The following is a 27,835-nucleotide window of genomic DNA, read 5'->3' on the forward strand; positions in this document are numbered from 1 at the left end:
GTGGAGTAGAGTAACCAAGAGACTCCAGGACCGAGATGTATGTCAACGCCAGAAAGACGTAGGTATCATGCAAAAAAGACAGCCATTTTTCAGTGTCAAGGATCTGGACATACTTGTTACACTTGCGGTGGAGACAATACCAACGGGCAATTGTCTGCATCAGCAAGACTCAGAATTTGTAAAGAAGTCACTACTGAAATAGTGTCAATAAAGAGGCCCCCATAATGAGAATACTCAAAGAAGTAAAGAAGCAGTTAGCCTTTTGGGAAATTAAAATTTCTAGACACATGTAATTGACTACCCACCAAACATTAGGCCAACGAATTATTAATAAATCTTAAAAAAATGTCGACAGTGCAGGATTCTGAAAAGGACATACAGTGTGTGTGTCCAGAGGCATCACCACACTGTGGGTCCACATCATGTATTGACTTCAACAGCAATGGTGGCACTGTGCCATATGCATGCTGCATTTTTGATAAGGTGTAAGATGAACGGAGGCCCCTACAGTGTGTTAAACACATTTGTGTTTATTCTATTTAGCTACAGACCATCATATTATATGGTTTTTATTTTGGATAATACAAAAATAGTTCCCTGTACCACCCACACATCTTTATGGGGAACAGAGTTGACCTGATGTTACCAAAAAGACGTGACACATTTTTGCCTGCCTTCATCGAGATTAGCATTTTAATATATGAAAAGTTATTCTTTTTGAAGGTGTCAAGGCTTCAAGCATAGACTGAAAGGGAAAATCAAGAACAGAAAGCACCACGCCAAAAGAACAGGTGGAGAGCCAACCCCTCAATCCTGGAGGCACACCTCACAGGAGATGACTGTGAGTGTATCAAGGAGCAGGAGGTGATAGGTGTGGGGTTTATAGATTCAGAGGTGTCTATCGTGTTTCCTCCAGATGCAGTGCTTGGTAATCATTAACATTTATTTTTTTAAATGTAATTATGCCTTATAAACAGAAAATATTAATTTACATATTTTTAACGTTACACTTTAGATCAGGACTGGAGACCAGCCATGGCCCATTTAGAGCATCTATGCATCTGTTAGGACTTTCTTTAGACTACTGGGAGCTCAAAGCGACAGTCTGTCCTTCAACCTATACAGCATGCACCTACTGTAAGTGGGGGAGTAAAAAAAGACTTCAGAGGATTTAGAAAAAGATTACTACTGGTTTGATTAAGCCCATAATTATTGATGAAATTCTCACTTTCTGAGGGGTTGATTTACTAAGCAGTGTTAGGAGACAGAGTGAAAAGTGATAAGCTGCCAGCCAAACAGCTCCTAACTGTCATTTTTCAAACACAGTCTGTGAGATGGCAGGTAGGAGCTGATTGGCTGGCACCTTATCAGTTTTCACTCTTCACTTTTCACTTCTCCTAACACTGCTTAGTAAATAGACCCCTGAATCTTTTAAAAAAGGAGTCCTTCTGGTAGATCTTTTCACATTACAGGCTACATGTTTGTGAATGGAAACTGCAGCCTACATCTAACCCTCCCAGGGGGGTGCCTAACCCTAACCCCCCCTTCCCCTAGATTAACCCTAACCCTCCCGGGGGGGGTTGGGGGTGCCTAACCCTAAGTCCCCCTGGGAGCCCTTAAACCAACCCTCCCCCCTGCAGCTGTCCGCACCCGCAGCCCAGCTTACCTTCGTTCAGTATGCCGGGCGTCGGGCTACCGGCGTAGGGATAATGATAGGTGTCGGGATTTCGATGCATATTATTGGTCCCCTGTCAGGATTGCAAAGTCGGCAATTCAACCGTCGGCTTCCAGTCTGCATCCCCTTAGAAGATCTCCATTGAAATTCTTGAGGACAAAGTGCAGGCACAGATCTTTCACCATAAGATGACACCACTTAAATGGAGATGCTCACATGTATGCTTACAATTATGTAAAGAGCAGTGCACATCAGTGACATGCGGTGAGGTAAATGGCTGAGGAGGCACTGGCTAGTATCAAAGTATTCTTGTTACTAAGGAAGCTGTGGGACATTCCACAGGGAAACATTTCTAGCACTCCTCTGGCATTGGCAGTGTCTTAATTGAGAACTCATTTGGATACTTGAACACTTTCTGGACCAGCACCATCTACCTCACTCCAGCCTTTTGGTACACTTATAAAAGTACACCCTTGCAGTGACAACTGCATGTAATCGGGACGTGAACTACCTACACAAGTCTGGTAAATAACCATAAGCTTGACAATACTCCGGATTGTTCTATTGAGACTAATGACTGAACTTTTACTCCCTGCCGATTGCACATTTGGAACTGAGATTTATTAACAGTTATAGCTTATTTTAGCTTATTTATTCACATTTATTTAATCTGTTTCTACACGGATTCATCATCCCATTTATGCTTTTTTATGGGTATTTTATTGCATGTTATTATTTATCTTTTTTAGTTATATGAAATTGCAGTAATAAACATTTCATTTTCATTCACCCAGGCTGCTCAGAGCCATTCTTATGTGTTTTACACCCATCTTTATACCATGTACTAGGAGATGGTTTTTCATTTGTGTGTTTTATTTCATTTATCTATCATTGTGATTATAATCATTAGTTTTTCAGCGGTGTTCACCTTCCTTTTTCTTTGTGTGTACAGTTTATACCAGGAGGCTGACACCCTCCATTTGAACCAACTTCTTAGTGACAGCGCCGTATTGATCTTTTTTCCTTTTATAAGCAGATTTACAGATACATACTGTATATGAGCCGAGGGTTCCTGTGGGCATTATACAAAGGTGCAGCAGTATATAGTGCTGGAAATTTGGTGTGTTTTGATCAGGAAAAAGTAGACAGAGGAGGCAGTGCCTCACCTGCCATACACTTTTTACTCCAGAGTTTTGACTATAAAAATGATTAGAATAACACAAAGAAGATATTTATAATATATATTATTTTTAATCATTTTTATAGTCAAAACTTTGGAGTATCCCTAAGTATGACAGGAAAGGCTCTGCTAACCTGCCTCACCTGACCACACATCACCGATACACATGTAAAGGTTTCTTTACCTTCCTCCCTGATGTAGTGAAACTTCCAAAAAACAAAGTGCTGGTAAACACCTTTCACCAACAAATGGCACTACATGAATGAAGATGCTCACATGTACTGTATGCTTACATACGGTATATGTGATCAGAAGTACATAAAAGGTTTTTAACTTCCTTTCTGGTATGATGTAACCATCCTCAATATGACTCTTAGATAGCCATAAACATATAAAATTAAATGGCCATGGTGTAAAAATATAAAAAAACACCTCCTTATTTAGCATAAAAACACTCAAATGATCATACCAGATGTTATTAGTAATTTCCAACCAATGCATGTGTAAAAGATGTAACCTGGGTCACTGTACACTGTGTGGTGTTGACTGCTATACAGGTATGACTCACTTAAAACCAACGTGTTTCAAAGCAATAAATGCATGTTTTTCAAGACAAGTGATGTGCTATAAATAGAACATTAACACAACAATCATAAAATTAATAGCTAATGCTGTTAAAATATATAGAAAACACAGCTGGGCTTACCTAACTGCTAGTTGTTACACCACGTGTGAGATGCCATATTGTGTTTAATGAATAAAGCTTATACAAACAGGGAATGGTTACATCAGCCCCATTTAATTTTATATGTTTCTGGCTATCTAAGAGTCATATTGAAGATGGTGACATCATACCAGAAAGGAAGTTAAAAAACCTTTACATGTGTACTTCTGATCACATATATGTAAGCATACATGTGAGCATCTTCATTCAACTAGTGCCATTTCTTGGTGAAAGGTGTGTGCCTGCACTTGTTTTTTGGAAGTTTCACTATATCAGGGAGGAAGGTAAACCTTTACGTGTGTACCACTGTTTACATAATTGTAAGCATACATGTGAGCATCTCCATTTAAGTGGTGTCATCTGATGGTGAAAGGTCTGTGCCTGCACTTTGTCTTCAGGAAATAAAGTGGCGATCTTCTGAGCACCCCTTTTTTTCAACTGCAGAAGAGTGGGGTGTCAGTGTCTCTATGATCCAGGTTTATTACAACTATTTTTTTTATTCTTTTCCCGTTCACATCCATGGAGCCTGTCATCTGAAAAGATCTACCAGAAAGACTTCTTTGAAAAGATTCAGAAACTGCGAATTTTGTCACTTACAGTATTATGTTGGGACAATCTGTAGCACAATTGTTATCAACTTTCTCTGTTTACAATGTTTGTTGAGTCGATGACTCTGTGTTGATCATTGCTGACTATGAGTGTTGTGCCATAGGTTTGTATTTTTCATATTATGAAGCCCATAATTGTTGTTTGTATTGTGTTGTCTCTGAATCAAAAATGTTGCAAATATGTACACTTTCTTGATGGTGAAATGTGGCAGCCCGGGAGGACGGACGGAGGAGCTGATAGTGGCGGTGGCGGGACCAGGATTCCGGAGCGGGATTTCAGGTAAGCAAGTTTTTTATTTATTTTTACTATGTGTGTCTCTACTGGGGGGGATGACTACTACTGGGGGCACTACAAGGGGGGGGCTACTACTGGAGGTACTACAGGGGGGGCACTATAAGGGGGGGCTACTACTGGTGGCACTACAAGGGGGGATTACTACAAGGGCGGCTACTACTTTGGGCACTACAAGGGGGGATTACTACTGGGGGCACTACGAGGGGGGCTACTACTGGGGGCACTACAAGGGGAGGCTACTACTGGGGGCACTACAAGGGGGAATTACTGCTGGGTGCACTACAAGGGGGGATTACTACTGGGGGCACTACAAGGGGGGACTACTACTGGGGGCACTACAAGGGAGGATTACTACTGAGGGCACTACAAGGGGGATTACTACTGGGGGAACTACAAGGGGGGATTACTACTGGGGGAACTACAAGGGGGATTACTACTGGGGGAACTACAAGGGGGATTACTGCTGGGGGCACTACAAGGGAGGGATTACTGCTGGGGGCACTACAAGGGGGGATTACTACAAGGAGGGATTACTACTGGGGGAACTACAAGGGGGGATTACTGCTGGGGGCACTACAAGGGGGTCTACTACTGGGGGGGCACTACAAGGAGGGATTACTACTGGGGGGACTACAATGGGGGCTACTACTGGGGGCACTGCATAGGGGGGGACCTCCACTGGGGGCACAACAATGGGGGGACTTCTACTAAGGGAACTACAAGAGGGGGGGGACTACTACTAGGTACACTACAAGGGGAGGACCACTACTGGGGGCACCATATAAAGGGCAATACTGGGGGTACTGCATAGGGGGGGAACAACAACTGGGGCCACTGTTTAAAGGGCACTGCATAAGGGGTACCACTATTGGGGGCACTGCATGGGGGGACTACTACTGTGGGCACTATATAAGGGGCTTACTACTGGGGGCACAAGGGGCATTGCACAGGGGAAACTACTACCGGGGGCACTGTAAAAGGGGCACTGCATAGGGGGTCGCCAAAAAATATACTCGCTTACCAAATAATTTGGGATAGGGCCGGCCCTGCAGATATCTGACAGATAATTGTAGAGTGTATGCCCAGCATTAGCAAGTTCCAATTCTTAGCAGCCTGTTGGTTTCCTGTAGCTGTGGTTTCTGTAACTTGTGTCTGAATGTCAATCTATAATATTTTCATTTAAAGGAATATACACAATTGAAAGATACATATTCATTCTTAAGTTATACATGTTAATTAATTCAATTATTGCAGTATACTCACACCGGCAAGAAGAAAGTCCAGTCCCTGTATTCTCGCTAGACCGCTCGGATGTCGCACTGGCTCTTTCAGGAATACTTTGTCTGTGGGGCAGCAGAAAAGAGCAGAACCCGGCGTCCGCAAGAAATAAAGGATGGTTTCTCTATTGCCAGAAAACACCATCTTTAGGGCGTATGAAGAAGACACGCCTGGTAAGGTGGTTCGGAAGGCTGAATGGCATTGGCCGACACAAAAGAATATGTGCGCTTCCCCAAGCTTTGGAAAGTGAAAGGTGGAGATGTGTGGTGAGAGGGATTGTCTCTCACCTAAATTACCCACTTTTTGGTGGAATCAGCACCCTCCAAGGGAGGCTGGAGTTATGGGCCCCATACATCTGCGATGGATTGCCGCAATCCCGCGATGCTGCAGCCCGGCATCGCAGGATTGCAGAAATCCAACATGTTGGATTTTGGCAATTTGCCGATCGCGATAAAAAAATGATTGCAATCGTCAAATCGAGGACATTGATGGTGGGCGATCAGAAATTTCCGATCGCATCCCTGCATCGCGACGACCCTTTTAAACCTGTGTATTCTGTATTAGCGGTGGAGGTGTGGAATTCCAGGTTGTCACAGTGGGAGAGGAAAACAAGACCCAGCTGGAACAATCACTGGAGCACAGGAAGGGTTTAAAACTCTCACACACCTGATTTTCATGGCTCCTGATGATGGACAATCTAGACAGGCTGGGTGTGGTGGTTAGCATTAGGGTGCCAGGACTTGGAGGGTCCATGGGCTGTGCTGGGAGAACGAGCCCAAAAAGTGGCTGCAAATCACTGCTGACTGATTAGCACAAGGAGTGCTGAGACTTTTGTGTTTGTTTGATGTTATTATGTGCCTGTATGTATCCAGGCCTAACCTCACGTGTGCTAAGGTAAAGTGTCTGCTACTATTAAAAGACACTGTTTCATTAAGTATCTGCCTGTCTGGAGTCTTCATTTCTATACCCCGTTTTACATATGGTGGCCCTCTGCACTGCTTTGTCACAGCGCATACGCCAGCCGCTTTCAGCGTGGCAGACGATCTGACAAGGCAAAACGTTCGGTATACGTGAGTATGGTTGGCAAACCAGAAAGGATACTGTAACTTGCCGTGCACTGAAAGAAAAGCTATTTGTGTATGTACCGAGAAAAAAAATGTTGCTTTCCTTGTATTTTTTTTTTTTTAAGGTGCTTGAGATAACAAATGCTGATTAGTATCTTCACCAGCTAGTATGCTGTGTAATTAAGCTCACCTGTTGTGTGAACAAGAGCAAGACACACATATTACTAAGGTCTAATTAAGCACTGAGGTTCTGGAAGATTAAAGCTGGCCACACACTAGACCAACTTACATCCAACTAGTTGATTGCTTGGAATGAAAACCTGGTAAGGGATGACAGCAAATGACAATCAGCAATTTGCTCCCAAACGCTGAAAAATGGACAAAAACTGTTGTTTGAACAAATTGTTTAGATCAAACATTTAACAAACTTGTCTGACGACCATTTTCATCTGTTTTCTGGCATTTAGGAGCAAATTGCTGATCATCATTTACTCCCTTACTTTACCAGATTTTTATTCCAACCAATCAACTAGTTGGCTGGTTGGATGAAAGTTGGTCTAGTGAGTGGCCAGCTTAAAGCTGCATACACACACAACGATTTAGTAAATGAACGATTTTAGTAAACTATTTTCGTTCATTTTTTCAAGGGAAAAATGAACGAAAATTGTTTACTAAAATCGTTCATTTACTAAATGTAATGAACGATTTTTTTGAACTACAAACTATTTTTGCATATTCCCTTACTGAAAATCGTTCAGTTGGTCAGTCTGACTGAACTACAAACGTGAACGCGCATGAACGATAATCGTTCATCGTTTTAACTCGGAAAGGAACGATTTTTTCAATGATATCATTCAAAAAATCGTGTATGTGTGTGTGTATGCACCTTAAGCTGGCCACACACTAGACCAACTTACATCCAACTAGTTGATTGGTTGGAATGAAAATCTGGTAATGTATGAAAGCAAATGACAATCAGCAATTTGCTCCCAAACGCCGGAAAATGGCCAAAAACTGTTGTTTGAACAAATTATTTAGATAAAACATTTAACAAACCCGTCTGAACGACTATTTTCATCTGTTTTCTGGCATTTAGGAGCAAATTGCTGATCATCAGTTAAGGCCCCATACATCAGAGATTGATTGCAACAATCGTGCAATTTGCAATCGATTGTGTATAAAAATCTTTCCCTTTTTCAATCGATTGCTGAATTGCCACAATAGATTGAAAAAGGGAAAGATTTTATACACAATCGATTGCAAATTGCACGATTGCTGCAATCAATCTCTTTTGTATGGGGGCCATTACTCCCATACGTTACCAGATTTTCATTCCAACCAATCAACTAGTTGGCTGGTTGGACAGATAATCTTTAGATGTGTGGCCAGCTTTAGCCAGGATTTTTCCCTGTGTTCTGTTTAACCCCTGCATTGCTGGAAAAAAAATATTTATTTTTTCCTGTGTTAAATGTGAATTGCAATTGATTTTGCCGAAATATATATTTATTTGTGTAAACTGGCTTGTCATTGCTCTTATATAAAAGCACTTACTCTCTGCAAGCCACTGCTGACTGATTAGCAGAAGGAGTGCTGAGACTTTTATGTTTGTTTGTTTGATGTTATGTGCCTGTATGTATCCAGGCCTAACCTCATTTGTGCTAAGGTAAAGTGTCTGCTAGTATTAAAAGACACTGGCAGAGATGTATGAAGCTTAGAAGCTGTATCAGCACACGTTATGTGCGCTGGCACTGCTTCTCACCGATGTATTATCGGGGGGGTTGGCGGTAAATGACAGGGGCGCAATGTGCCCCTGTCATTATCAGCTCTGCTATCTACACGATACATGGCAGGGCATATATGAATGGTCAGTTCGCCTGACCGTTCCGCCCACTGTAGATGTCACTATCGACAGCTACAGCCAGGCGATGCCCTATCCCCACTGCAGGGACAATGCTGTCCCTACTGCCGTGGCTGCTGGCTCCAGGGCTGCAAGCGGGATCTTACAATACTTGCGAGATCCCACGCATGCTCAGTGGAGCTGGCCGGGACTGAGACACAGAGCATCAGCACTAGGCTTATGTGCTGTGGTCTCTAGCGGGGATCGCCAGAGAGGGGAATTAATGCTCCCCCACTCCGGCCGATGAGATGTTCATGCTTCCTGCTTTGCCTCGGTAAAGAGGTGATGCAGAAAGCGATATAGCGGCACTTAACGTGCCAATGTTTTTCCCCAGCCGCACCGCCCTGCACCCGTGCCTTCTCCCCTTTCTTCCTCCATCTGCACTACTCTGGTCCCCCAACTGTGCAACTCTGTCTTCCCGAAGCACCCGCACCACTCTGTCTTCCTCCCAATCCACACCAATCTGTCTTCCCCAATCCCTACTGTTGGGTGGTCTCTGAACTGTGGTAGTCTGTGTTATCTCATCCATACAAATTTGTCTTTCTCCATCTGCACCTTCCTTGCATCCGTGCCACTCTGTTTCCTTCTGCACCACTGCCTTCCCCTAAGCCATGCCGCTGTCTTCCTTTCCTCTGTGGCACTCTTTCTTCCTCCATGTGCACCACTCTGTCCCCCCCCAACTGTGCAACTCTGTCTCCTCCCCCCACCTGCACTACTCTGTCTTCCCCAATCCCTACTGTTGTGTGTTCTCCTATTTGTGCTAGTCTGTATTCCCTTATCCGCACCAATCTGTCTTTACCTGTCTTCCCATGTCCATGCCACGTGCTTCCCCAATCCACGTCGCTGTCCCCCCAAACCGTGCCACTCTGTTTCCACCCATCTGCATCATTTGGCAACCCCCCCCTCTGTACTGCTTAACCTTCTCTCCTCTACATGCCTTTGTGTCTCACCTATCCACCCTGCTGTGTCTCCTCCCCCAATCCACACCACTTTTATCCCATCTGCACAGCTCTATTCTCTGCTTTGACCTGAGGGCCTGATTCAGACCCTGTCGCAAGAGCTGTGCGCTCGCAACTGGGTCGATGGTGGGCCAGTGCGCATGCGCCAGCTCCGTCTTCCGCATTCGCGAGACCCGGATAGCGACGGCCACTCCGGCGCTCCGGGTCTCGCAACAAAGGGGACGAGCTGTCGATGTTGAGTGACAGCTCGCTCCCTTTGGTGGGCGGGCCGGGGGAGTGGCTGCCCAAACAGAGGCGTTCCCATGTGATGTCAGTGGGAGAGATTTCGGCTCTGTTAGAGCCAAAATCTCTCTGGAGCTTGCGGCTACGAGACCCTAACGCAAGAGTCTCGTCGCAAGCCCGATGGTTGCGATGGTCTTGACCATCGCGACCATCTTCCTGGCTGCTCGCTATAGCTGTGGGTGGTCACCCACAGCTATGCGAGCGGCCAGGAGGCAGTTCTAAAAAAAAAAAAGACCGACCCTGATTCAGAGCGAGCGTCCGGCTCTGAATCAGGGCCTCAGTTGCATAGACTGCATGTGTGTATTCCAATGAGCACACAATTCTGTGAATTAACAGCTCCACCATTTTGTGAGTGACAGCAATCTCATTCTGTGAGAGTGCTGAATCGGCCGTTAACCACAGGGTGTGATGGCATACCATATCTGTATTGCGCAAGGAACACGTCCATTTAAGGCGTCAGCCTTAATGATCGTAATTTCATTGCTTTTTGGAGTTTGAGTGGCAGAAAATCAATAGGTTTTGTGAATTTTCAGATCACGTCTAAGCAGCCTTAATGGGACATATGAAACCGTAAGGTTTTTTGTCTATGGAATTTTATAGCTTTTTTAAAATGTATTAACTATCAGGGTTTGGATGAGCAAACCGGGCTACCTGCAGGGGAGAAGGGCAACAAAATGGTACTCTAACGCAGGTGGAAGAGGGGACAGCACACAGGAGGTTGGTATGGGAGGTGCAGAGTGCGAGACGGCTGCAAGTGTGTGGGGTAGCGGCAGCAGCAGTGGTGCAGAGCAGTGCAAAGGGGGCATCAGTGGGCGACAGAGGGTGGAAGAGGGGACCGCACACAGGAGGTTGGTTTGCATAGCTCCCAATTGTCCTGCTTCCAGTGGGACAGTCACGTTTTTCTGGGACTGTCCCGCCTGTGTGCCGAAGTGTCCCGCAGTGGGGGGGAAGTTGGGGGGGGAGCACAAACCGCTGCTCTGCATAGCAGAGCAGCGGGTGTGCAGGAGGAGAACATGCCGTGCACATCTGTTCTCTTGTGTAGGGAGAGCCTGGGGGCTGCCCAGCGTCTCGGAGAGTGCTGAGAAGGCCCCCAAAGTGACGAAAACGGGGGAAGCCGCAAGGATACGCACCTTTTACAGCAAGCCACACCCACTTTTCAGGCGCACGACCTGTACCTCCTCAACATCTTTAATTGTTGGGATATATTGGTTTGGGAGGTGCAGAGTGCGAGAAGGCTGTAGGCGTGTGGGGTAGTGGCAGAAGCAGTGGTGCAGAGCAGTGGCAGTGGTGCAGTGCAAAAGGGGCATCAGTGGGCGACAGAGGGCTCACTGGTAGTGAGTATACACCTGAGAAAATCAAATCAATAAGTCACAGATGGATGAATGCAGCAGTGAGATCTACGCATTTATGTTAAAAATTGAATGTGTTTAAAAAAATATCGTAGCCATCCCCCCACAGAAATCAACCAGAGCCGGGCTTTGGAGCCCCAGTACTGGTTGTGCTAAATACAGGGGACAAACGACGTAGGGGTCCCCTGTATTAAACACAACCAGCACCAGGCTTTTGAGATCGTGTCCTGGTTGCCAAAATACGGGGGACAAATGACATAGGGGTCCCCCGTATTTGGTGCAACCAGCACAGGGCTCTGAGCTGGTTCTGGAAATACAGGGGGGAAAACTGCATAGGCCCCCCTGTATTTCCCAAAACCAGCACCGGACTCCGTCTAGCAGGGGGGTGATGCCACAGCCAGGGGAACCCTTTCACCGGGCCCCCCAGCCGCAGCATCACCCCTGACCACTAGTCAGCCCATGCTGGGGATCCCTGGGAAGTTGGGGACCCCCCCAATAAAGGGGTTCCCCTCCTCAGGGCAGCCCAGGCTGATAGCCCGGGGCTATCCCCGGCACCCCTGGGTGGTGGGTGCCGGGTTGATTGTGTATAGTGTGGTGCAAAAGAAACTATAAATATTGTCTTTTGCAATAGTACTACAGGTCCCAGCAGGCATCCCCCACATGCTGGTACTTGGAGAACCACAAGTACCAGCAGGCGGGGTATTAAGGGCCTGCTGGCACCTATAGTACCCCTGCAAAAGAAATATTCAAATAAAACAAACAAACACCGTTTTTAAAAGTATTTTATTATGCCGCACCTTCACCTGGAGGGTGACGGCCTTTAAGCTCTTTTACATGGCCGTCACCCATCCAGGACTTCTACTGCGTCTTCACCTGGAGCGCGGCGGCCAGTAAGCTCTTTTGCGCGGCCGCCGCACATCTAGGACTTCCCGTCGTCTTCATTCTTCAGCTGGTCTCTTCAGCTCCCCGGCCGATGACTGAATGGATGGGGCACGTGCTGCTGGCTGTATTTAAGCCAGCCGAGGGGGTGGGGCGATGACGTCGCGAGCCGTGATTGGCTCATGGCGGCCATCTTTGAATTTCAAAAATGGCGCTGAGGCGCCATTTGTGAAAAGGGCACGCTCGGTTCTCACCATTGAATTCAATGGTGAGAACCGCTCATTGGCTGAGAGGCGGAAGGCTCGCCTCTCTCAGCCAATGAGCGCTCCGCATCGAGATTTCTGTACTGAAATCCCGGGCGGAGCTCTCAATCGGGCAGCTCCGGTTATCAAGACCCTGGATTGTGTGAAGAGGACCTGATCCACACATAGTAGGAGGTGAGTATGGAATTTTTTTTCACAGGTAATCCATTGGATTGTCTACTGGAGAAGAGGACAGATTGGCTTCAGGGATACATAGGTGAGTATGTGAGATAGTGTATGCATGTGTGTGTGCATGTATGTTTTAATAACATTATACTTTTCTACTGTGTATGTGTTTTTTTTCAATATTGCTTATGCTGTGGAACTAAAGGTACCAGCAAGCCTGTAATGCCCTGCATGCTGATACTTGTGGTTCTCCAAGTAGCGGCATGCAGGGGAGGCTTGCTGGGAACTGTAGTTCCACAGCAAAAGCCAATATTTATATTTTTAAATGCACCACACTTTACTGGGGAGCTGGAGAGACCAGCTGAAGAATGAAGACTACGGGAAGCCCTGGATGTGTGGCGGCCGCGCAAAAGAGCTTACTGGCCGCGCTCCAGGTGAAGATGCCGCAGAAGCCCAGGATGTGCGGCGGCCGCGCAAATGACCTTACTGGCCGCCGCGCTCCACGTGAAGGTCCCGGTAAATAAAAGATTTATAAGACTGTGTCTGTATGTTTTATTTGTATATTTCTTTTGCAGGGGTACTATATGTGCCAGCAGGCCCTTAATACCCCGCCTGCTGGTACTTGTGGTTCTTCAAGTACCAGCATGCGGGGGGTACCTGCTGGGACCTATAGTACTATTGCAAAAGACAATATTTATATTTTCTTATGCACCACACTATACATAATCAACCCGGCACCCACCGCCCAGGGGTGCCGGGGATAGCCCTGGGCTAGCATCCTGGGCCTGGGGTGCCCTGAGGAGGGGGACCCTCCCCAACTCCCCAGGCATCCCTGGCCTGGGCTGACTAGCGGTCACGGGTGATGCTGCGTCTGGGGGACCCGGTGAAAGGGCTCCCCTGGCTGTGGCATCACCCCCCCCACTAGACAGAGTCCGTTGCTGGTTCTGGGAAATACAGGGGAGCCCTATGCATTTTTCCCCCCTGTATTTCCATAACCAGGACCGGCTCAGAGCCCTGTGCTGGTGGCGCTAAATACGGGGGACCCCTACGTCATTTGTCCCCCGTATTTTGGCAACCAGGACAGGTTCTCAAAAGCCTGGTGCTGGTTGTCCTTAATACAGGGGACCCCTACGTCAGTTGTCTCCTGTATTTAGCACAACCAATACTGGGGCTCCAAAGCCCAGAGCTGGCTGTATTCTGGGGGGTGGGGCCACGCCATTTTTTTTTTTTAAACACAGGCAGCCAGTCATGGGTGTGCTTAAATGCAGGGAACAAATGACATAGGGTTCCCCCATATTTAAGCACAACCAGCACCGGGCTAGTCAGAACCAGCCCTGGTTGCCAAAATACGGGGGACAAATGACGTAGGGGTCCCCTGTAAGTTGTGCAACCAACACTGGGCTCTGATCCGGTCCTGGTTCTGGAAATACAGGGGAAAAAAATTAGTAGGATGCCCCTGTATTCTCCAGGACCAGCACCGGACTATTTCTAACAGGGGGCTGATGCCATAGCCAGGGGAGACCTTTCACCGGGCCCCCCAGCTGCAGCATCAACCCTGACTGCTAGTCAGTCCAGGCCGGGGATCCCTGAGGAGCTGGGGACCCCCCCCAATAAAGGGCTCCCCCTCCTCAGGGCACCCCAGGCCCAGGCTTATAGCCTGGGGCTATCCCCAGCACCCCTGGGCGGTGGGTGCTGGGGTGATTGTGTTGTGTGGCGCATTTTAAAGAATATTTTCTTTTGCAGGTGAACTATAGGTCACAGCACGTCTCCCTGCATGCTGGTACTTGGAAAACCACAAGTACCAGCATGCTGGGCATTAGGGTCCACTGCCACCAGTAGTCCACCTATAAAAAATTAATATTAAAATAACACAACACACTTTAATATTATAATATTTTATTTTACAGGTCTTCACCTGGGAGACGGCGGCCTTTAAGCTCTTTTGCATGGCCGCCGCCACCCCAGGACTTAGGCATCTTCGCATGGCAGCCTGTGATAGCTCTTCTTCATGGCTGCCGCCCACTAGGACTTCCAGCGTCTTCGCCTGGCAGGCGCCAACCCGCCAGGGCTTCGGTGTCTTCGCCTAGTGGGCAGCAGCCTGTGATAGCTCTTTTTCATGGCCGCCGCCCACTAGGACATCTGGTGTATTCGCCCGGCGGGCGCCAACCCGCCAGGGCTTTGACGTTTTTGCCTGGCGGGCGCCAACCTGCCAGGGCTTCTGGCGTCTTCACCTAGTGAGTGGCAGCCTGTGTCAGTTCTTTTGCATGGTTGCCACCCACTAGGACTTCTGATGTCTTCGCCCGGTGGGCGCCAACCTGCCAGGGCATCTGGTGTCTTCACCTGGGGGGTGGCTGCCACTTCCCCAGGGCTTCTATGGTCCTCTGCAGGTGCCGCCGCCTCCAATGATGTCACGAGTCATGATTGGCTTGCGGCGGCCATCTTTGAAAATCAAAGATGGCCGCCGTGAGCCAATCACGGCTCGCGACGTCATCGTTGGTGGCAGCTGCGGGACCAGCGCCTGTTCGGGTGTCAGCGACGGGCATGGATCCAAGAGGATCTAGTCTCCGCCAGCCATTCTGCCGAGTACGGCAGTGGCGCCAATTTTAAAATCCAAAAATGGCCGCCGCGAGCAGTGATTGGCTAGCGGCGGCCAACTTTGAATTAAAAAATAGCGCAGAGGCGCCATTTTTTAAATGGGCGGCGCTGCCGTATTCAGCATAATGGCTTGCGAAGTCTGAATCCTCTCTGGTCCATGCCCGCAGCCAACGCTCTCATCGCCGCCGGACCCTCCGCCACCGCCAACACCCGCCCCCCCGCCGCCACCCGCGTCCCCCGCCGACAACCGCCTCCCGCTGAGGTCCCCACCACCGCTGCTTTGCCCGCTACCGCCCGCAAACGATGGCCATCTTGCTGCACCCAAGTGAAGCCACTATGACTACACCTGCTGGAAGCTCCTACTGCGGCTGTGCAACAAGTTGAAAAGTCCTATCTTTATAATGGCGCATTCTTGAGGTAATAGTTTGAAAACTGTAACTTTCTAATTCACCTGAACCCCAAAAGCACGTACCCTGGCACAATAGCTACCTAATAAAACAAACCCCAAGTCTAAATTCCACCCCTAACTTGAGTTTTGCCTTCCCAAAAATCCCCCATAGATTACTGCACAAAAGGGTTCCTAATTGACAATGTCAGAAAAACTGACAGTTGGAGCATTTAGATTACTCCCAAATCCTAATTTTTTATGTTTTTGCCCTGAAATTTGGCGTGCGACAGTTCTACCTGCCCCTACCAAATTTCAGATCCGTATCTCCTATAGCTTTTGAGGTGTAGCCCCTTAAACACCCTGCCCCCCCCTTTGGAATTCTCTATGGAGAAATCCATTTTTTTAGATGCAGCCTTAATATAAGGGCACGACTGTGCCCTTATAATATATATTCCATAGAATATATGTAGACCAAAAACAATTTCACATGTCCCATTAAGGCTTCTTAGACATGATCTGAAATTTCACAAATCCTATTGAATTTCTGACACTCAAACTTCAAAAGGCAATGAAATTACTGTATAATTAAGGCTGATGCAGATATGGTATGCCATGACACAATGTGGTTAACTGTAGATTCAGCACTCTTACAGAGTGAGATTGCTGTCACTCACAAAATGGTGGAGCTGCTAATTCACAGAATTGTGTGCTCATTAAAATATACACATGCAGTCTATGCAACTGAAGTCTGAACAGTTATGTGGCACACACATCTCATTCAGTGCCCACAATCTTCCCATTCAGTCACCACAATAATCCCACTGGGGTTGCTGTGTCCATCCAGGGGTTGCTGTGTCCATCCAGGGGTTGCTGTGTCCATCCTGGGGTTGCTGTGTCCATCCATGGGATGCTGTGTCCATCCATGGGATGCTGTGTCCATCCAGGGGCAGGGGCTGCTGTGTCCAACCAAGGGTGCCCATTGTATAAAAAAATAAAAGCTAATATAATTAATATATTAAAAAAATAATAATTTGTGCTGTACCCCAGTGTGTGATGCTGCCTGTCAGACCACAGTGTAATATTCATACATGTATTGTTTGTGACAGCACAGTGTATAATAAATATTGTGACACTAAGTGGAAAACGCAGTGTATCCGTAAAAACTATTGTGACAGTTTGTGGTAGCACAGTATTATTCTTTTCTTATTCATAAAAAATCTTGTGACACTAATACCCCTTTTACACCAGAGCTAAAACCCAGGTTATTGTAGGATTAACCCAGGAAGCTCCTTGGAGTAAAAGAGGACTGGGTTGGATTGCCAGGTTGAGTGACCCGGCAATCCAACCCAGGTAACTAGCAGGGTTTAACACGGGAATAACCTGTGAAACCCTGCAGTGTAAACGGCACGATCTGGTTGGCCGGCTACAGTGACGCTTGGAGATGACGTCATCTCCAAGCAACCACTTCAACGCTGGAAAAGCCGGGTCTATGCAGACTCGGCGCCGACTCGGGGAAATCTTGGGTCAGCACCAGCTAAATTCCAGGTCTGATCTGGATTGGAACCCTGTTCCAACCTCCGTGTCAGACCCGGAATTTAGGTGTAAAGTTAGGTGTAAAGTTAGCAATAAAAAAATTAAACTTTTCACTTCTTTCCTCAATCATTAATAAATGATAAGTCTACAAGCCAACTACAAGACAAGACCACAACAAGTGCTAAATAACGTGCATAATATATTAAACATAATGACATCACAAATGCCTCAGCTGAGATTCACACGAACATATTTTCAAAAGGTGAAAATAGAGGATATGGTTTAAAAACTGGAATAAAGCAGGTAAAACTGTGCTCTTTGACATAGTGTCCCTACTCCCCAAGAATCCTCTACCTGAATTTCAGCGAGTCAGAGGTTGCAACTCCATGCAACTGCTCCTCCTGTAGCCCAGGTCAGAAGATGTGTAGGGGTGTGGTGATGTGGATTAAAATGGAGCTCACATCCACTAAAGGTGGACAATGAATCTCCAATCTTACAGGGAGCGCAGCTGTAATTTATACACAACACAGGATGAGATGACAATATAGGCTTGGGTGCTGGTATAATCTGGGGTGATGGTATAGGCTGATGTAATGATATAAACTGGGGTTATAGGCTGGGGTGATGCCTGGGCATAAGACCAGAAAAGCCACATCTTGGGTGTGGAATTATTTTAACCTAAATCCTGACAACATTTGTAAAGGCATCTGTATTCTGTACCGTTTGTAAAGCCAAAATCAGTAGAGATAGGGACCGTAACCATCTAGGAACCTCCAGCCTGTTACATCATCTGCAGCGCATCCATCAAGCGCGTTTTTGCAAAATTCAGAAACTTTGGCTAAACAAGTAGCAACAAGCAATCTAGTGTCAGCTAGCTCCCTTCTAGATCCAAGCACCTGCCATCTTCACCACCAACACCTTCATCAACAATATCCTCAATCATGAAGCGATTGGTTTTATGTGATTTTAGCAGATTTTATAAATTTTTGAAAACAAAATCCAGATCCAAACCAAAACACGCAAGGGGCAGTTTTGGCAAAACCAGATCCAAAATACAAGGAGATACAGATCCAAAACCATAACATGGGAGTTGGCGCACATCTCTATTCATTATACACATTCAGCTCCCTAATTGCTAAAACTATCATACTCTGTCTATGCATGTACACTATCTTCGCCTCCATGCGGCTATAATTTCTCCAATCCCTACAGCTGTGTGTTCTCCCAACTGTGCTAGTCTGCATGCCCTCATCCACACCAATATGTCTTTCCTCATCAGTGTCAACCGCAGGATTTCTAGAGGGGGGTTTCCAAATGCTTGATTTTAGAGTGAGTGTGGCCAGTCCATGAAGAGGGCATAATTAGCACTTCTCCAGCTTTAATAAGTTACATACAAAGTATATTGTGTTGCATAATTCGAGCATATACAGGACCAGCGATCATAGTATGCCATTAGATGCAGAAGTAGGTACATCCTGTCTGAGCTGAATGTTTCTACAGTATGTCACATGTGGGCATCATTCCTGAGCATTGGATCAAGTCCGGGAGTCTAAGGGAGCAGCAGAAGAACTTAGCACTGCCCTGGACATATATGTACATATAGGTCTCCTTATGTACTGGATAGTGTATTATTATACAGTTTTAATAATTAACCCTATTGATGGTCTATAGCAGTGCACCACTAACTGCATGTTTTCCACATCTCCTAGTTGGTGCACAGGTATATTTATTACTAGCTGACACATTTTAAAAGATCCACAGGTGCAGGGCCAGATTAACAATGGGGCGGATGGAGCTCCAGCTCCAGGCCTCCACATAAAAATAGGCCCATCAACATGAGAGCATGATTAACAGCTGCCTAACTAGCCATAAATAGTTTTTCTAGTTTTCCCCCTAAAAAAAAATTATGCAATTTTTTTATTTCTATGTAGACATTGTGCCTCATAGTGTAGGGGGTGTACACACCAAGGTGACTTTGACCACACCCACACAGCACCGATCACAGCTCTCCCCCTTCTCAGTATAAGCCCTTGAACATTTTCAGCTCCAGGCCCATGTGGGCCTTAATCCAGCCCTGCACAGGTGGTGCTAATCATTTAATTTGTGATACTGAGAAGAACATGCAGCACTAGTAATATTCTATTATATTACTATTTCTATTGTGGTCATGGTTTGTGCTGAGGATGGGGGTTTCCAGGCAGATGGAAACCCCCGCTGCGTTTGCTTATGCTCATGTGCACCGCCCTGTCTTTCTACATCCATACCATGTGTTTCCTTCCATCTGCACCACTGCCTTGCCCCCAGCCACATCACTCTGTCTTCCCCTCATCTCTGCCCCCAGCCACATCACTTTCTTCCTCCATCTGCACTATTCTGTCCCCCCCAACTGTGCCACTCTGTCTTCCTACCCATCCGCACCAATCTGTCTCCTCCTACTGTTGTGTTATTCCATTGTGCTAGTCTGTATTCCTCATCCACACCAATCTGTCCTTACCCATCTGCGCTGCTCTGTCTTCCCGCATCCATGCCACTCTGTACCACCCATTAATGTCACTCTGTTCCCCCAAACCATGCCACTCTATCTCCCCCCCATATGCACCACTGTTTTACACAAATCTGCATTACTTTGGCTTGCCCACATCTGTACTGCTTAATCCTCCCCTCTGCACGCCTTTCTGTCTGCCCCATCCACACTGCTGTCTTCTCCCACATCCACCATACTCTTATCCCATCTGCACAGCTATATGTTCTGCTCAGACCTCAGTTGCATAGACTGAATGTTTGTATTACAATGGGCACACAATTCTGGGAATTGGCAGCTCCACCATTTTGTGAGTGACAGCAATCTCACTCTGTGAGAGTGCTGAATCTGCAGTTAACCACATGGTGTCATGGTATACCATATCTGTATTACGCAAGGAACACGTCCATTAAGGCATCAGCCTTAATGATCGTAATTTCATTGCTTTTTGAAGTTTGAGTTTCAGAAATTCAATAGGTTTTGTGAAGTTTCAGATCATGTCTAAGAAGCCTTAATGGGACATGTGAAATTGTAAAGTTTTCTTTGTCTATCGAATTTCATTGCTTTTTGAAAATGCATTAACTATAAGTGTTTGGAAGAGCAAACCGGCCACCTGCAGGGGAGAAGGGCAACAAAATAATACATTAGCACAGGTCGAGGAAGGCCGGCACACAGGAGGTGTTTTGGGGATGCAGAGGAAGAGAGGGCTGTAGGGGCAGGCTGCAGGAGTGTGGGGCAGCAGCGGTGTGTGGAGCAGTGCACATGGGCACCAGCGGGCGACAGGTGCCCCCTGGCTGGGTATGCATCTGAGAAAATAAGACACAGATGCATGGATGAATCAATGAGATCCATCTATGCATGTGTTTACAATTTTAATTGTGTAAAATAAGAATTAAAAAAAGGGACATGCCCCGCCCTCCCCCCCCCCCTTCCAAACACAACCAGCACCGGGCTTTTCACTGCCAGTACTGGTTGTGAAAATACGGAGGACAAATGATGTAGGGGTCCCCCGTATGAAGCACAATCATCACCAGGCTTTTCAGAACCAGTCCTGGTTACCAAAATACGGGGGACAAATGACGTAGGGTCCCTCGTATTCAGTGCAACAAGCACTGGGCTCTGATCCGGTCCTGGTACTGGAAATAAAAAAAGGAAAAAGTGCGTAGGGTCCCCCTGTATTTTCCAGAACCAGCACCGGACCCTTTCTAGTGGGGGTAATGCCACAGCCAGGGGAGCCCTTCCACCGGGCCCCCCAGCCAAAGCATCACACCTTACCGCTAGTCAGACCAGCCAAGGCCAGGGACCCCCCCTAATACAGGAATCCCCCTCTCTAGCACAGGGCTTTCCCCGACACCCCTGGGCCGGTGGGTGCCGGGTTGATAGTGTAGTGTGGTGCATATGAAAACATAAATATGGTCTTTTGCAGTAGTACTACAGGTCCCAGCAGGCCTCCCCCCCGCATAATGGTACATGAAGAATGACAAGTACCAGCAAGCGGGTGACCCACTGGTACCTATAGTACCCCTGTAAAAGATATATTAAAATAAAATAAAATATTAAAACTGTTTTTGTTTTATTTTTCTGCACCTTCACCTGGGAGGCGGCACCCTTTAAGCTCTTTTTCATGGCTGCCGTTTCACCCAGGACTTCCACGGCATCTTCACCTGGAGGGAGGCGGCCTTTAAGCTCTTTTGCATGGCCGCCACACATTCAGGACTTCCCCCAGAGTCTTCTATCTTCGGCAGGTCTTCTCTGCTGTCACCCGGCTGACAGACTGCCATGCCATCCCCTCGCACTGGCTTATATAAGCCAGCCAAGGGGGCGGGGCGATAACCTTGCGAGCCATGATTGGCTCACAGCGGCCACCTTTACATTTCAAAAATGGCTCTGAGGTGCCATTTTTTAAATGGGCATCGCGGATCTCACCATTGAAGTCAATGGTGAGAACTGCTCATTGACTGATAGGCGGAAGGCTCTCCTCTCTGAGCCAAAGGGAGCTCAGCGGTAGGGTTTCCATAGTGAAATCCCTCGGCTAAGCTCTCATTCATGTAGGACAGTACTAATGTCTGTGGGTCTGCGCTATTTTTTTTTTTTGCCAAGCCCGGGAATTGCCTACTTTGGACCGAAGAGGACTGATCCATGCATAGGAGGTGAGTGTTTGTTGTTTTTTTTCCAGGTACCCTATAGGTAATCTACTAGAGAAGGGGACCGATGGCTACAGGGATACATAGGTGAGTATGTGTGTGTGCATATACTATATGGTTAATAAACTTTTACCTTGTACGGTGTGTGTGTCCTGTGTTTATTTCAATTAAATATTTTGCCAGCAGGCCCGTAATGTCCGGCATGCTGGTACTTGTGGTTCTCCAAGTACCAGCATGTGGGGGAGGCTTGCTGGGAACTGTAGTTCCACAGCAAAAGACAATATTTTAACTCTTACTTGTACCACACTTTACATAATCAACACAGCACCTAACGGCCATAGGTGCCGGGGATAGCCCTGGGCTATCAGCTTGGGCCTGGGGTGCCCTGGAGAAGGGTACCCCTTTATTGGGGGGCCCCGAGCTCCCCAGGGATCCCTGAGCTGACAGCAGTCAGGGGTGATACTTCGGCTGGGGGGCCCAGTGAAAGGGCTCCCCTTGCTGTGGCATCACCCCCCACTAGAAAGGGTCCGGTGCTAGTTCTGGAAAATACAGAGGGATCCTATGCATTTTTTCCTCCCTGTATTTCCAGAACCCGGACCAGAGAGCCCTGTGCTGCTTGCGCTGAATAATGGGGACCCCTATGTCATTTGTTCCCCGTATTTTGGCAACCAGGACTGGTTCTGAAAAGCCTGATTGTTGTTTGTGCTTCATACGGGGGACCCCTAAGTCGTTTGTCCCCTGTGTTTAGCACAACCAGTGCTAGCTTTCCAAAGCCCGGTGCTGGATGGTTTTTTGTTTTGTTTTGTTTTTTTGGAGGGGGGGGGCACGCCATCAATATTTAATTTTTTTTCCACAGGTTATCTTTTTTTTTTTTTTTAAACACAGAAGCACAGACTGGTCTCACTGATCCTGTCCCTGCTTCTATGTTTTTTTTATTTATACACAGATGCAGGTATCGTGGATCTCTTAGATCCGAGTCTGCATCTGTCTGCTGCTACCTCCCCCGGGTCCTGTCACTTGCACCACTGCTGCCTGCACTGCCGCAGCCACCCAAACCGCCGCTGCTAAAGCCTGCTTCCGTCCCCGGGTCCCGGGCGCAGCTAATGCCTGCTTTAGATTACTCCCAAATCCTCATTTTTTTATGTTTTTGCCCTGAAATTTGACGAGCAGCACCAAGCGACAGTTCCAACTGCCCGTGCCAAATTTCAGCCTGGTACCTCCAATAACTTTTGAGGTGTAGCCCCTTAACCACCATGCCCCCCCTCGAGAGTTCTCTATGAGAGAATTCCATTTTTTTAGATTCAGCCTTAATATAAGGGCACGACTGTGCCCTTATAATATATTTTCTTAATGGCACACTATTGTACTTTACCAACATTGTTCTTTTATCTGCCTTTTTTTACAATTTTCCTGCACAGTTTCTACATCACCACTAAAACTTACATTTATACTCCACCTATTTTCCTCATTTACTCTGTACCTCTTTTTTTTTTTCAACTCCCCTCTCACTCAGCACCTACATAATCCTTTGTTCTACCACCTGTTCCCACCTCTATCTTCTTCCCTACTCTACTCCCACTCTCTCCCCTCCTTTGTCTCCCTTTGGCCCCTCTGCACCCCCTATTCCACCTCTCCCATACCTCTATTTCTATCACTAGTCTCCCACCATGTCCTGCTACCCCACAACTAAGCCATGCTCCCTCCCCTCTCTCCCTGTCACCTCTCCTCACCTTCATTCATATCACACTGAACTCCCTTTTTGCCCTCCACCTGCAGTTTCCCTTTTTCACTCAGGAAAATGCACCGTACTTACACTCTCTTCATCTCACTGCTCCAAATCAATCTCACCTCCACGCTACAGCAACCGTGATAATCTTATTCTCTCCTTAACTCTCTTCATCTCTTCTGTGCCCTCTGGATTTCCATATCTGTCTGTAATAAATTGGTCCCCATGGTGGTGGTGGTGTAGTGGTATTTTTCTCCTCTGACTGCTCTTACCAACTCATACCGGCCTCTTTCATTCACTACATTTAGGGGTAGAATTACTAAAGTGCAGGTTTAGAGAAGTGGAGGTGTTGCCCATAGCAACCAATCAGATTCTACTTATTATTTATCTAGCACCTTCTAGAAGATAATACCGAGAATCAGAATGGTTCCTATGGGCAACATCTCCACATCTATACAACTGCACTTTAGTAAATATACCCCTTAATGTTCATGCTATTGGCCTCTTCCAATCTATTCATCTTCATGTAGCTGTTATCTATACACCTCTATCTTCAAACTCCCTGACAACCTTCTGACTCCCCCACTTCCTCTCTTCAGATGTTCCCTCCCTCATCTTGGGTGACTACAATATTCCTACCAATGTCCCTACTGCCCCCTATACCTCTAAACTCCTTACCCTCACATCATCATTAGGTCTCTCTCACCCATCGATGTGTGCAGACACTCACTTAATCCGGTTTTCACTCACCACTGTGAAATCTCTGATTTCACCAATTCCCATACCCTTTCTCTGTCCATCCTCTTTACTTTAAACTTATCTCTCTCATTTTCCATCTCTGCCTTCCAAGGTTACAATCATGAAGTGTAACCTTGAAGCTATTGACACTGTGTCCTTATCCTCCATGCTTGACTCACTTCTCTCCCCCATCCTGTCCTGACCAAGCTGCTCCCTATACATAGTCTCCCTTACTTCTGCTCTAGACTCTGTTGCTTCAGCGGTCACTTTATCCTGTCATTTAAAAACCATATATAAGTAGGGAAAAATTAAACAAGGTTTTAGTTCACCTGATCTAGGGGAATGGATACGGGATGCCGGTGCTCAGGATCCCGGCGGTCAGAATCCTGGCGCCAGCATCCCAACACCTGATGGTCTGTGTCCTAACCCTTCCCCTCTCCCTACCCATAATCCTCCCTCCTCACAGCCTAACCCTAACCTCCCACCTAGTGCCTGAACCTAACCCCTAACCCTAACCCCAGTGCTCACCTACAGGATCCCGACGGTTGGGATGCCGGCTCCTGTATTCTGAATGTCGGAATCCCCGTGGTCGGGATATTGACCACATCCCAGTCTAGGAACTGAAATTAATGGACATAACTAAATATAATTAAAACAATAAGGGATTTTTCTATTTTAGCCAATTTCATTTAGGTATTGGGGGACAACTAGTTAGCAGCCATTTTTGCCAATATATCAAGATTTAATAATATTTTATGTTTTATATATATACTTTTTACATACTCTACTTTAAAAATAGTTTTTAGCTTTAATATATAAAAAAAGTTCTGTTTTAATATTGAAAACAATATAATTTTTAAGCGTGCCCCAGAAAAATAATTGTGTTTTTGCTTGTAGGCATATAAAATATATTGTTTCCTGTACTGAATTCTGGGAGCACCATAAACACAGTGCTGAGTAAGTATTAAATAATAGCTGGTACGTTGATTTATACATTTTTCACTTTTTCATACATCAGAGTCTTGTATGGATTCAATTTTTCTTTGATATAAAAAAAATCAGACCCTTTTACCCTGGAGGCAACTAAGACCCTCATCCACTCACTGTTCATCTGTAGACTTGACTACTTTAACCTCCTTATCTAGCCACCCTGTCTCCTGTCTCTCTCCACCCCAATCTGTCCTTAATGCTGCTGCTCTACTCATCTTTTTCTCCAAACACACTATATCTGCCTCTCCTCTCCTACAAGCTCTACACTGGCTCTCCTTCCACTTCAGAACCAAATTTAAACTAATTTACAAACCCTCATCCAATCTTCTACTTACAAGTCTGACTTTATCTCCCTTCATGCTCCCACTAGCTTTGCTATACAAATGAATGCCTCCTCTCCTCCCAAATAATTATTTCCTCCCACTACCGCCTCCAAGATGCTGCCCGTACTGCTCCCTACCACTGGAATGCTCTCACTCACTCCTTTCAGATTCTCCACCTCTCTCCAAAATGTCAATGGGCTCTAAATACCCACTTCATCAAAGCCTTTCAGCTCTCATCCTAACCCACTGTTCTATGTTAACTATCTCTCCCTTCTGTTCACCACTGTCTATCTGCCCCACCCCTTTAGGCTGTAAGCTTTCAGGAGCAAGGCCCTCTTCCATCATGTGCTTTTCCTTCCCTCACTTCTAGCATCATCTCCACTCCACTGCCTACCATGCACGACACCCAACAATTGGGTTCTGCCACCTTGCTGCATATTTGGGTATTATGACTGCTGATGGAATCGGTATGTAATGCCGGCGTCTCAAATACTGACAGCGGTAGGCCAGTAGGTCAAAATCCCGATAGCTAAAGGTAAGTACCCTAACCCTGCCCTCTCCACCCCTACCCTCTTTTAGGGGTGCCTTACCCTAACCTCCCCCCAGGGGTGGCTAAAACTAAACCCCCCCCTCCCCGCACCCTAACCCTCCCAGGGGGTTGCCTAACCCTAACCTCCCCTCCCTAGTGCCTAATCCTAATCCCTCCTTGCCCTAGTCTAACATTCATGGGGTGCCTAACCCTAAATCCCCCTCCGGGGTCCATAACTCTAACCCTCCCCATCCCCGGGCTAAGTAGTATACTTACCCGTCCGAGGACGATCGGGATGGCGGGGGTTGTTCTTCCGACATCGGGATTAAGATAGGCGTCTGCATTTCGACTCCTACAGTATCTTAAGTCACTTGTCGGGCAGAATTAGTCGGGATTTAGACCGGCGGCATCGCGTCCACCAGTCTATTAACTACATCCCCTGCTGATGTAGGATATGATCAAGGTTTATAAACATTTCTACAATATTCTGAACTTTAAGTAACTGTTTCCTTGTTTTGATCATACTCATTTGTTTTGTGTAAGGGCTGTGGACCCCTTGCGGTGCAATATAAGTAAAAGATAATGATAGCATATTGCCTATAGATATTTTTGTAAAAAGCCATAAGAAAGAACAGCAGCAACCAACAAAAAGCTTGGTTAACGTTATTTTCATATTATCATCTGCTCTTATTTAATGGGGAATATTATTACATGATATGCCTCGCCTTGCACCTTTTAGTACCCATCTACCACAAATCACATGCATTCAGAGAAGAAATGTAAACTTGTGTTTTAATTATTAATATATGAAATTACAAAGTATGTACCGTGACAGTTTGTAGCTGATGACAAACAGGTGGCATTAGCATTTGGAAATCTTCGTCTTCAAATTGTTTAATGAAATCTTTAACCTTTAACATGGAGAAAGGAAAATTAGGTTTCAAATGTTGACATGACTCAATTTTTAACTTTTTAAAAATTTTGTAATTTTTCTAAAACAGGAGGTATAACATGAAATCCCGATTAATAAACACTTATTTGATAATTCACTATAGAGAAAACAGACAGCGCTGAAAAAGGGAGCATATAATTTAAATGAGAATAGATGAGCCCATATATATAAGAAAGTGCAATAGCATTTAATAAATAATAAATTCCTAATCTGACAATTATATTTCTAAAACATGTGAAATACACTGTACATAAAAAAGGAAACACAACCTTTCATATAATCCTACATATGTTCAATAGTACATCAAGAAAAATTTAATGTATAAATGAAGACACCTTGATAAAGATCCTATATGGTTGAAACGCGTTCGTGGAGTTTTGATGCAGCAGTACCATTGCCCTACAGGAAAGAAGGTATAGCTCAATAGGGGGAGCTTTTTTCCAAATAACCCCTATGTGTTCTAAACTGCACCTTTTCTGAAAAAGGACATTTATGGTACGCATGCCATTTTACTTGTGTGTTTGAAATAGGGGTGAGCGGGTTCGGATTTCTGAAATCCGAACCCCCCCGAGCCCCCCCGATCCGAGTCCGATCCGAGTCAGGCTCGACTTTTCCCGCCTGACTCGGATCTGAAATCGAGGCAAAACGTCATCATCCCGCCTTCCGAGTCTCGCGGGTTTTGGATCCTATATAAGGTACCCGCGTCTGCGCCATTTTCTCGCTCGGCTGTGGACAGTGAAGAGGGAGGGTGGGAGTTAGGGCTGGCTGGGCTGTGTAG

General features: G+C 46.3%; 1 protein-coding gene across 2 annotated transcripts in view; it reads right to left on the reverse strand.

Annotated features, from left to right (window-relative positions):
- LOC148501326 (uncharacterized) overlaps positions 1–27,835 on the reverse strand; it is a 667,086-nt gene that overhangs the window by 524,970 nt on the left and 114,281 nt on the right. For both annotated transcript variants that reach the window (XM_088450637.1, XM_088450636.1), the window contains exon 5: positions 26,933–27,016. In XM_088450637.1, coding sequence (XP_088306763.1) covers positions 26,933–27,016 — 84 coding nt within the window. The remainder of the gene's footprint in view (positions 1–26,932; positions 27,017–27,835) is intronic.

Source organism: Taudactylus pleione, unplaced genomic scaffold (genome assembly GCF_031769625.1).
Source record: "Taudactylus pleione unplaced genomic scaffold, aTauple2 ptg000520l, whole genome shotgun sequence".
NCBI classification, from domain to species: Eukaryota; Metazoa; Chordata; class Amphibia; order Anura; family Myobatrachidae; genus Taudactylus; species Taudactylus pleione.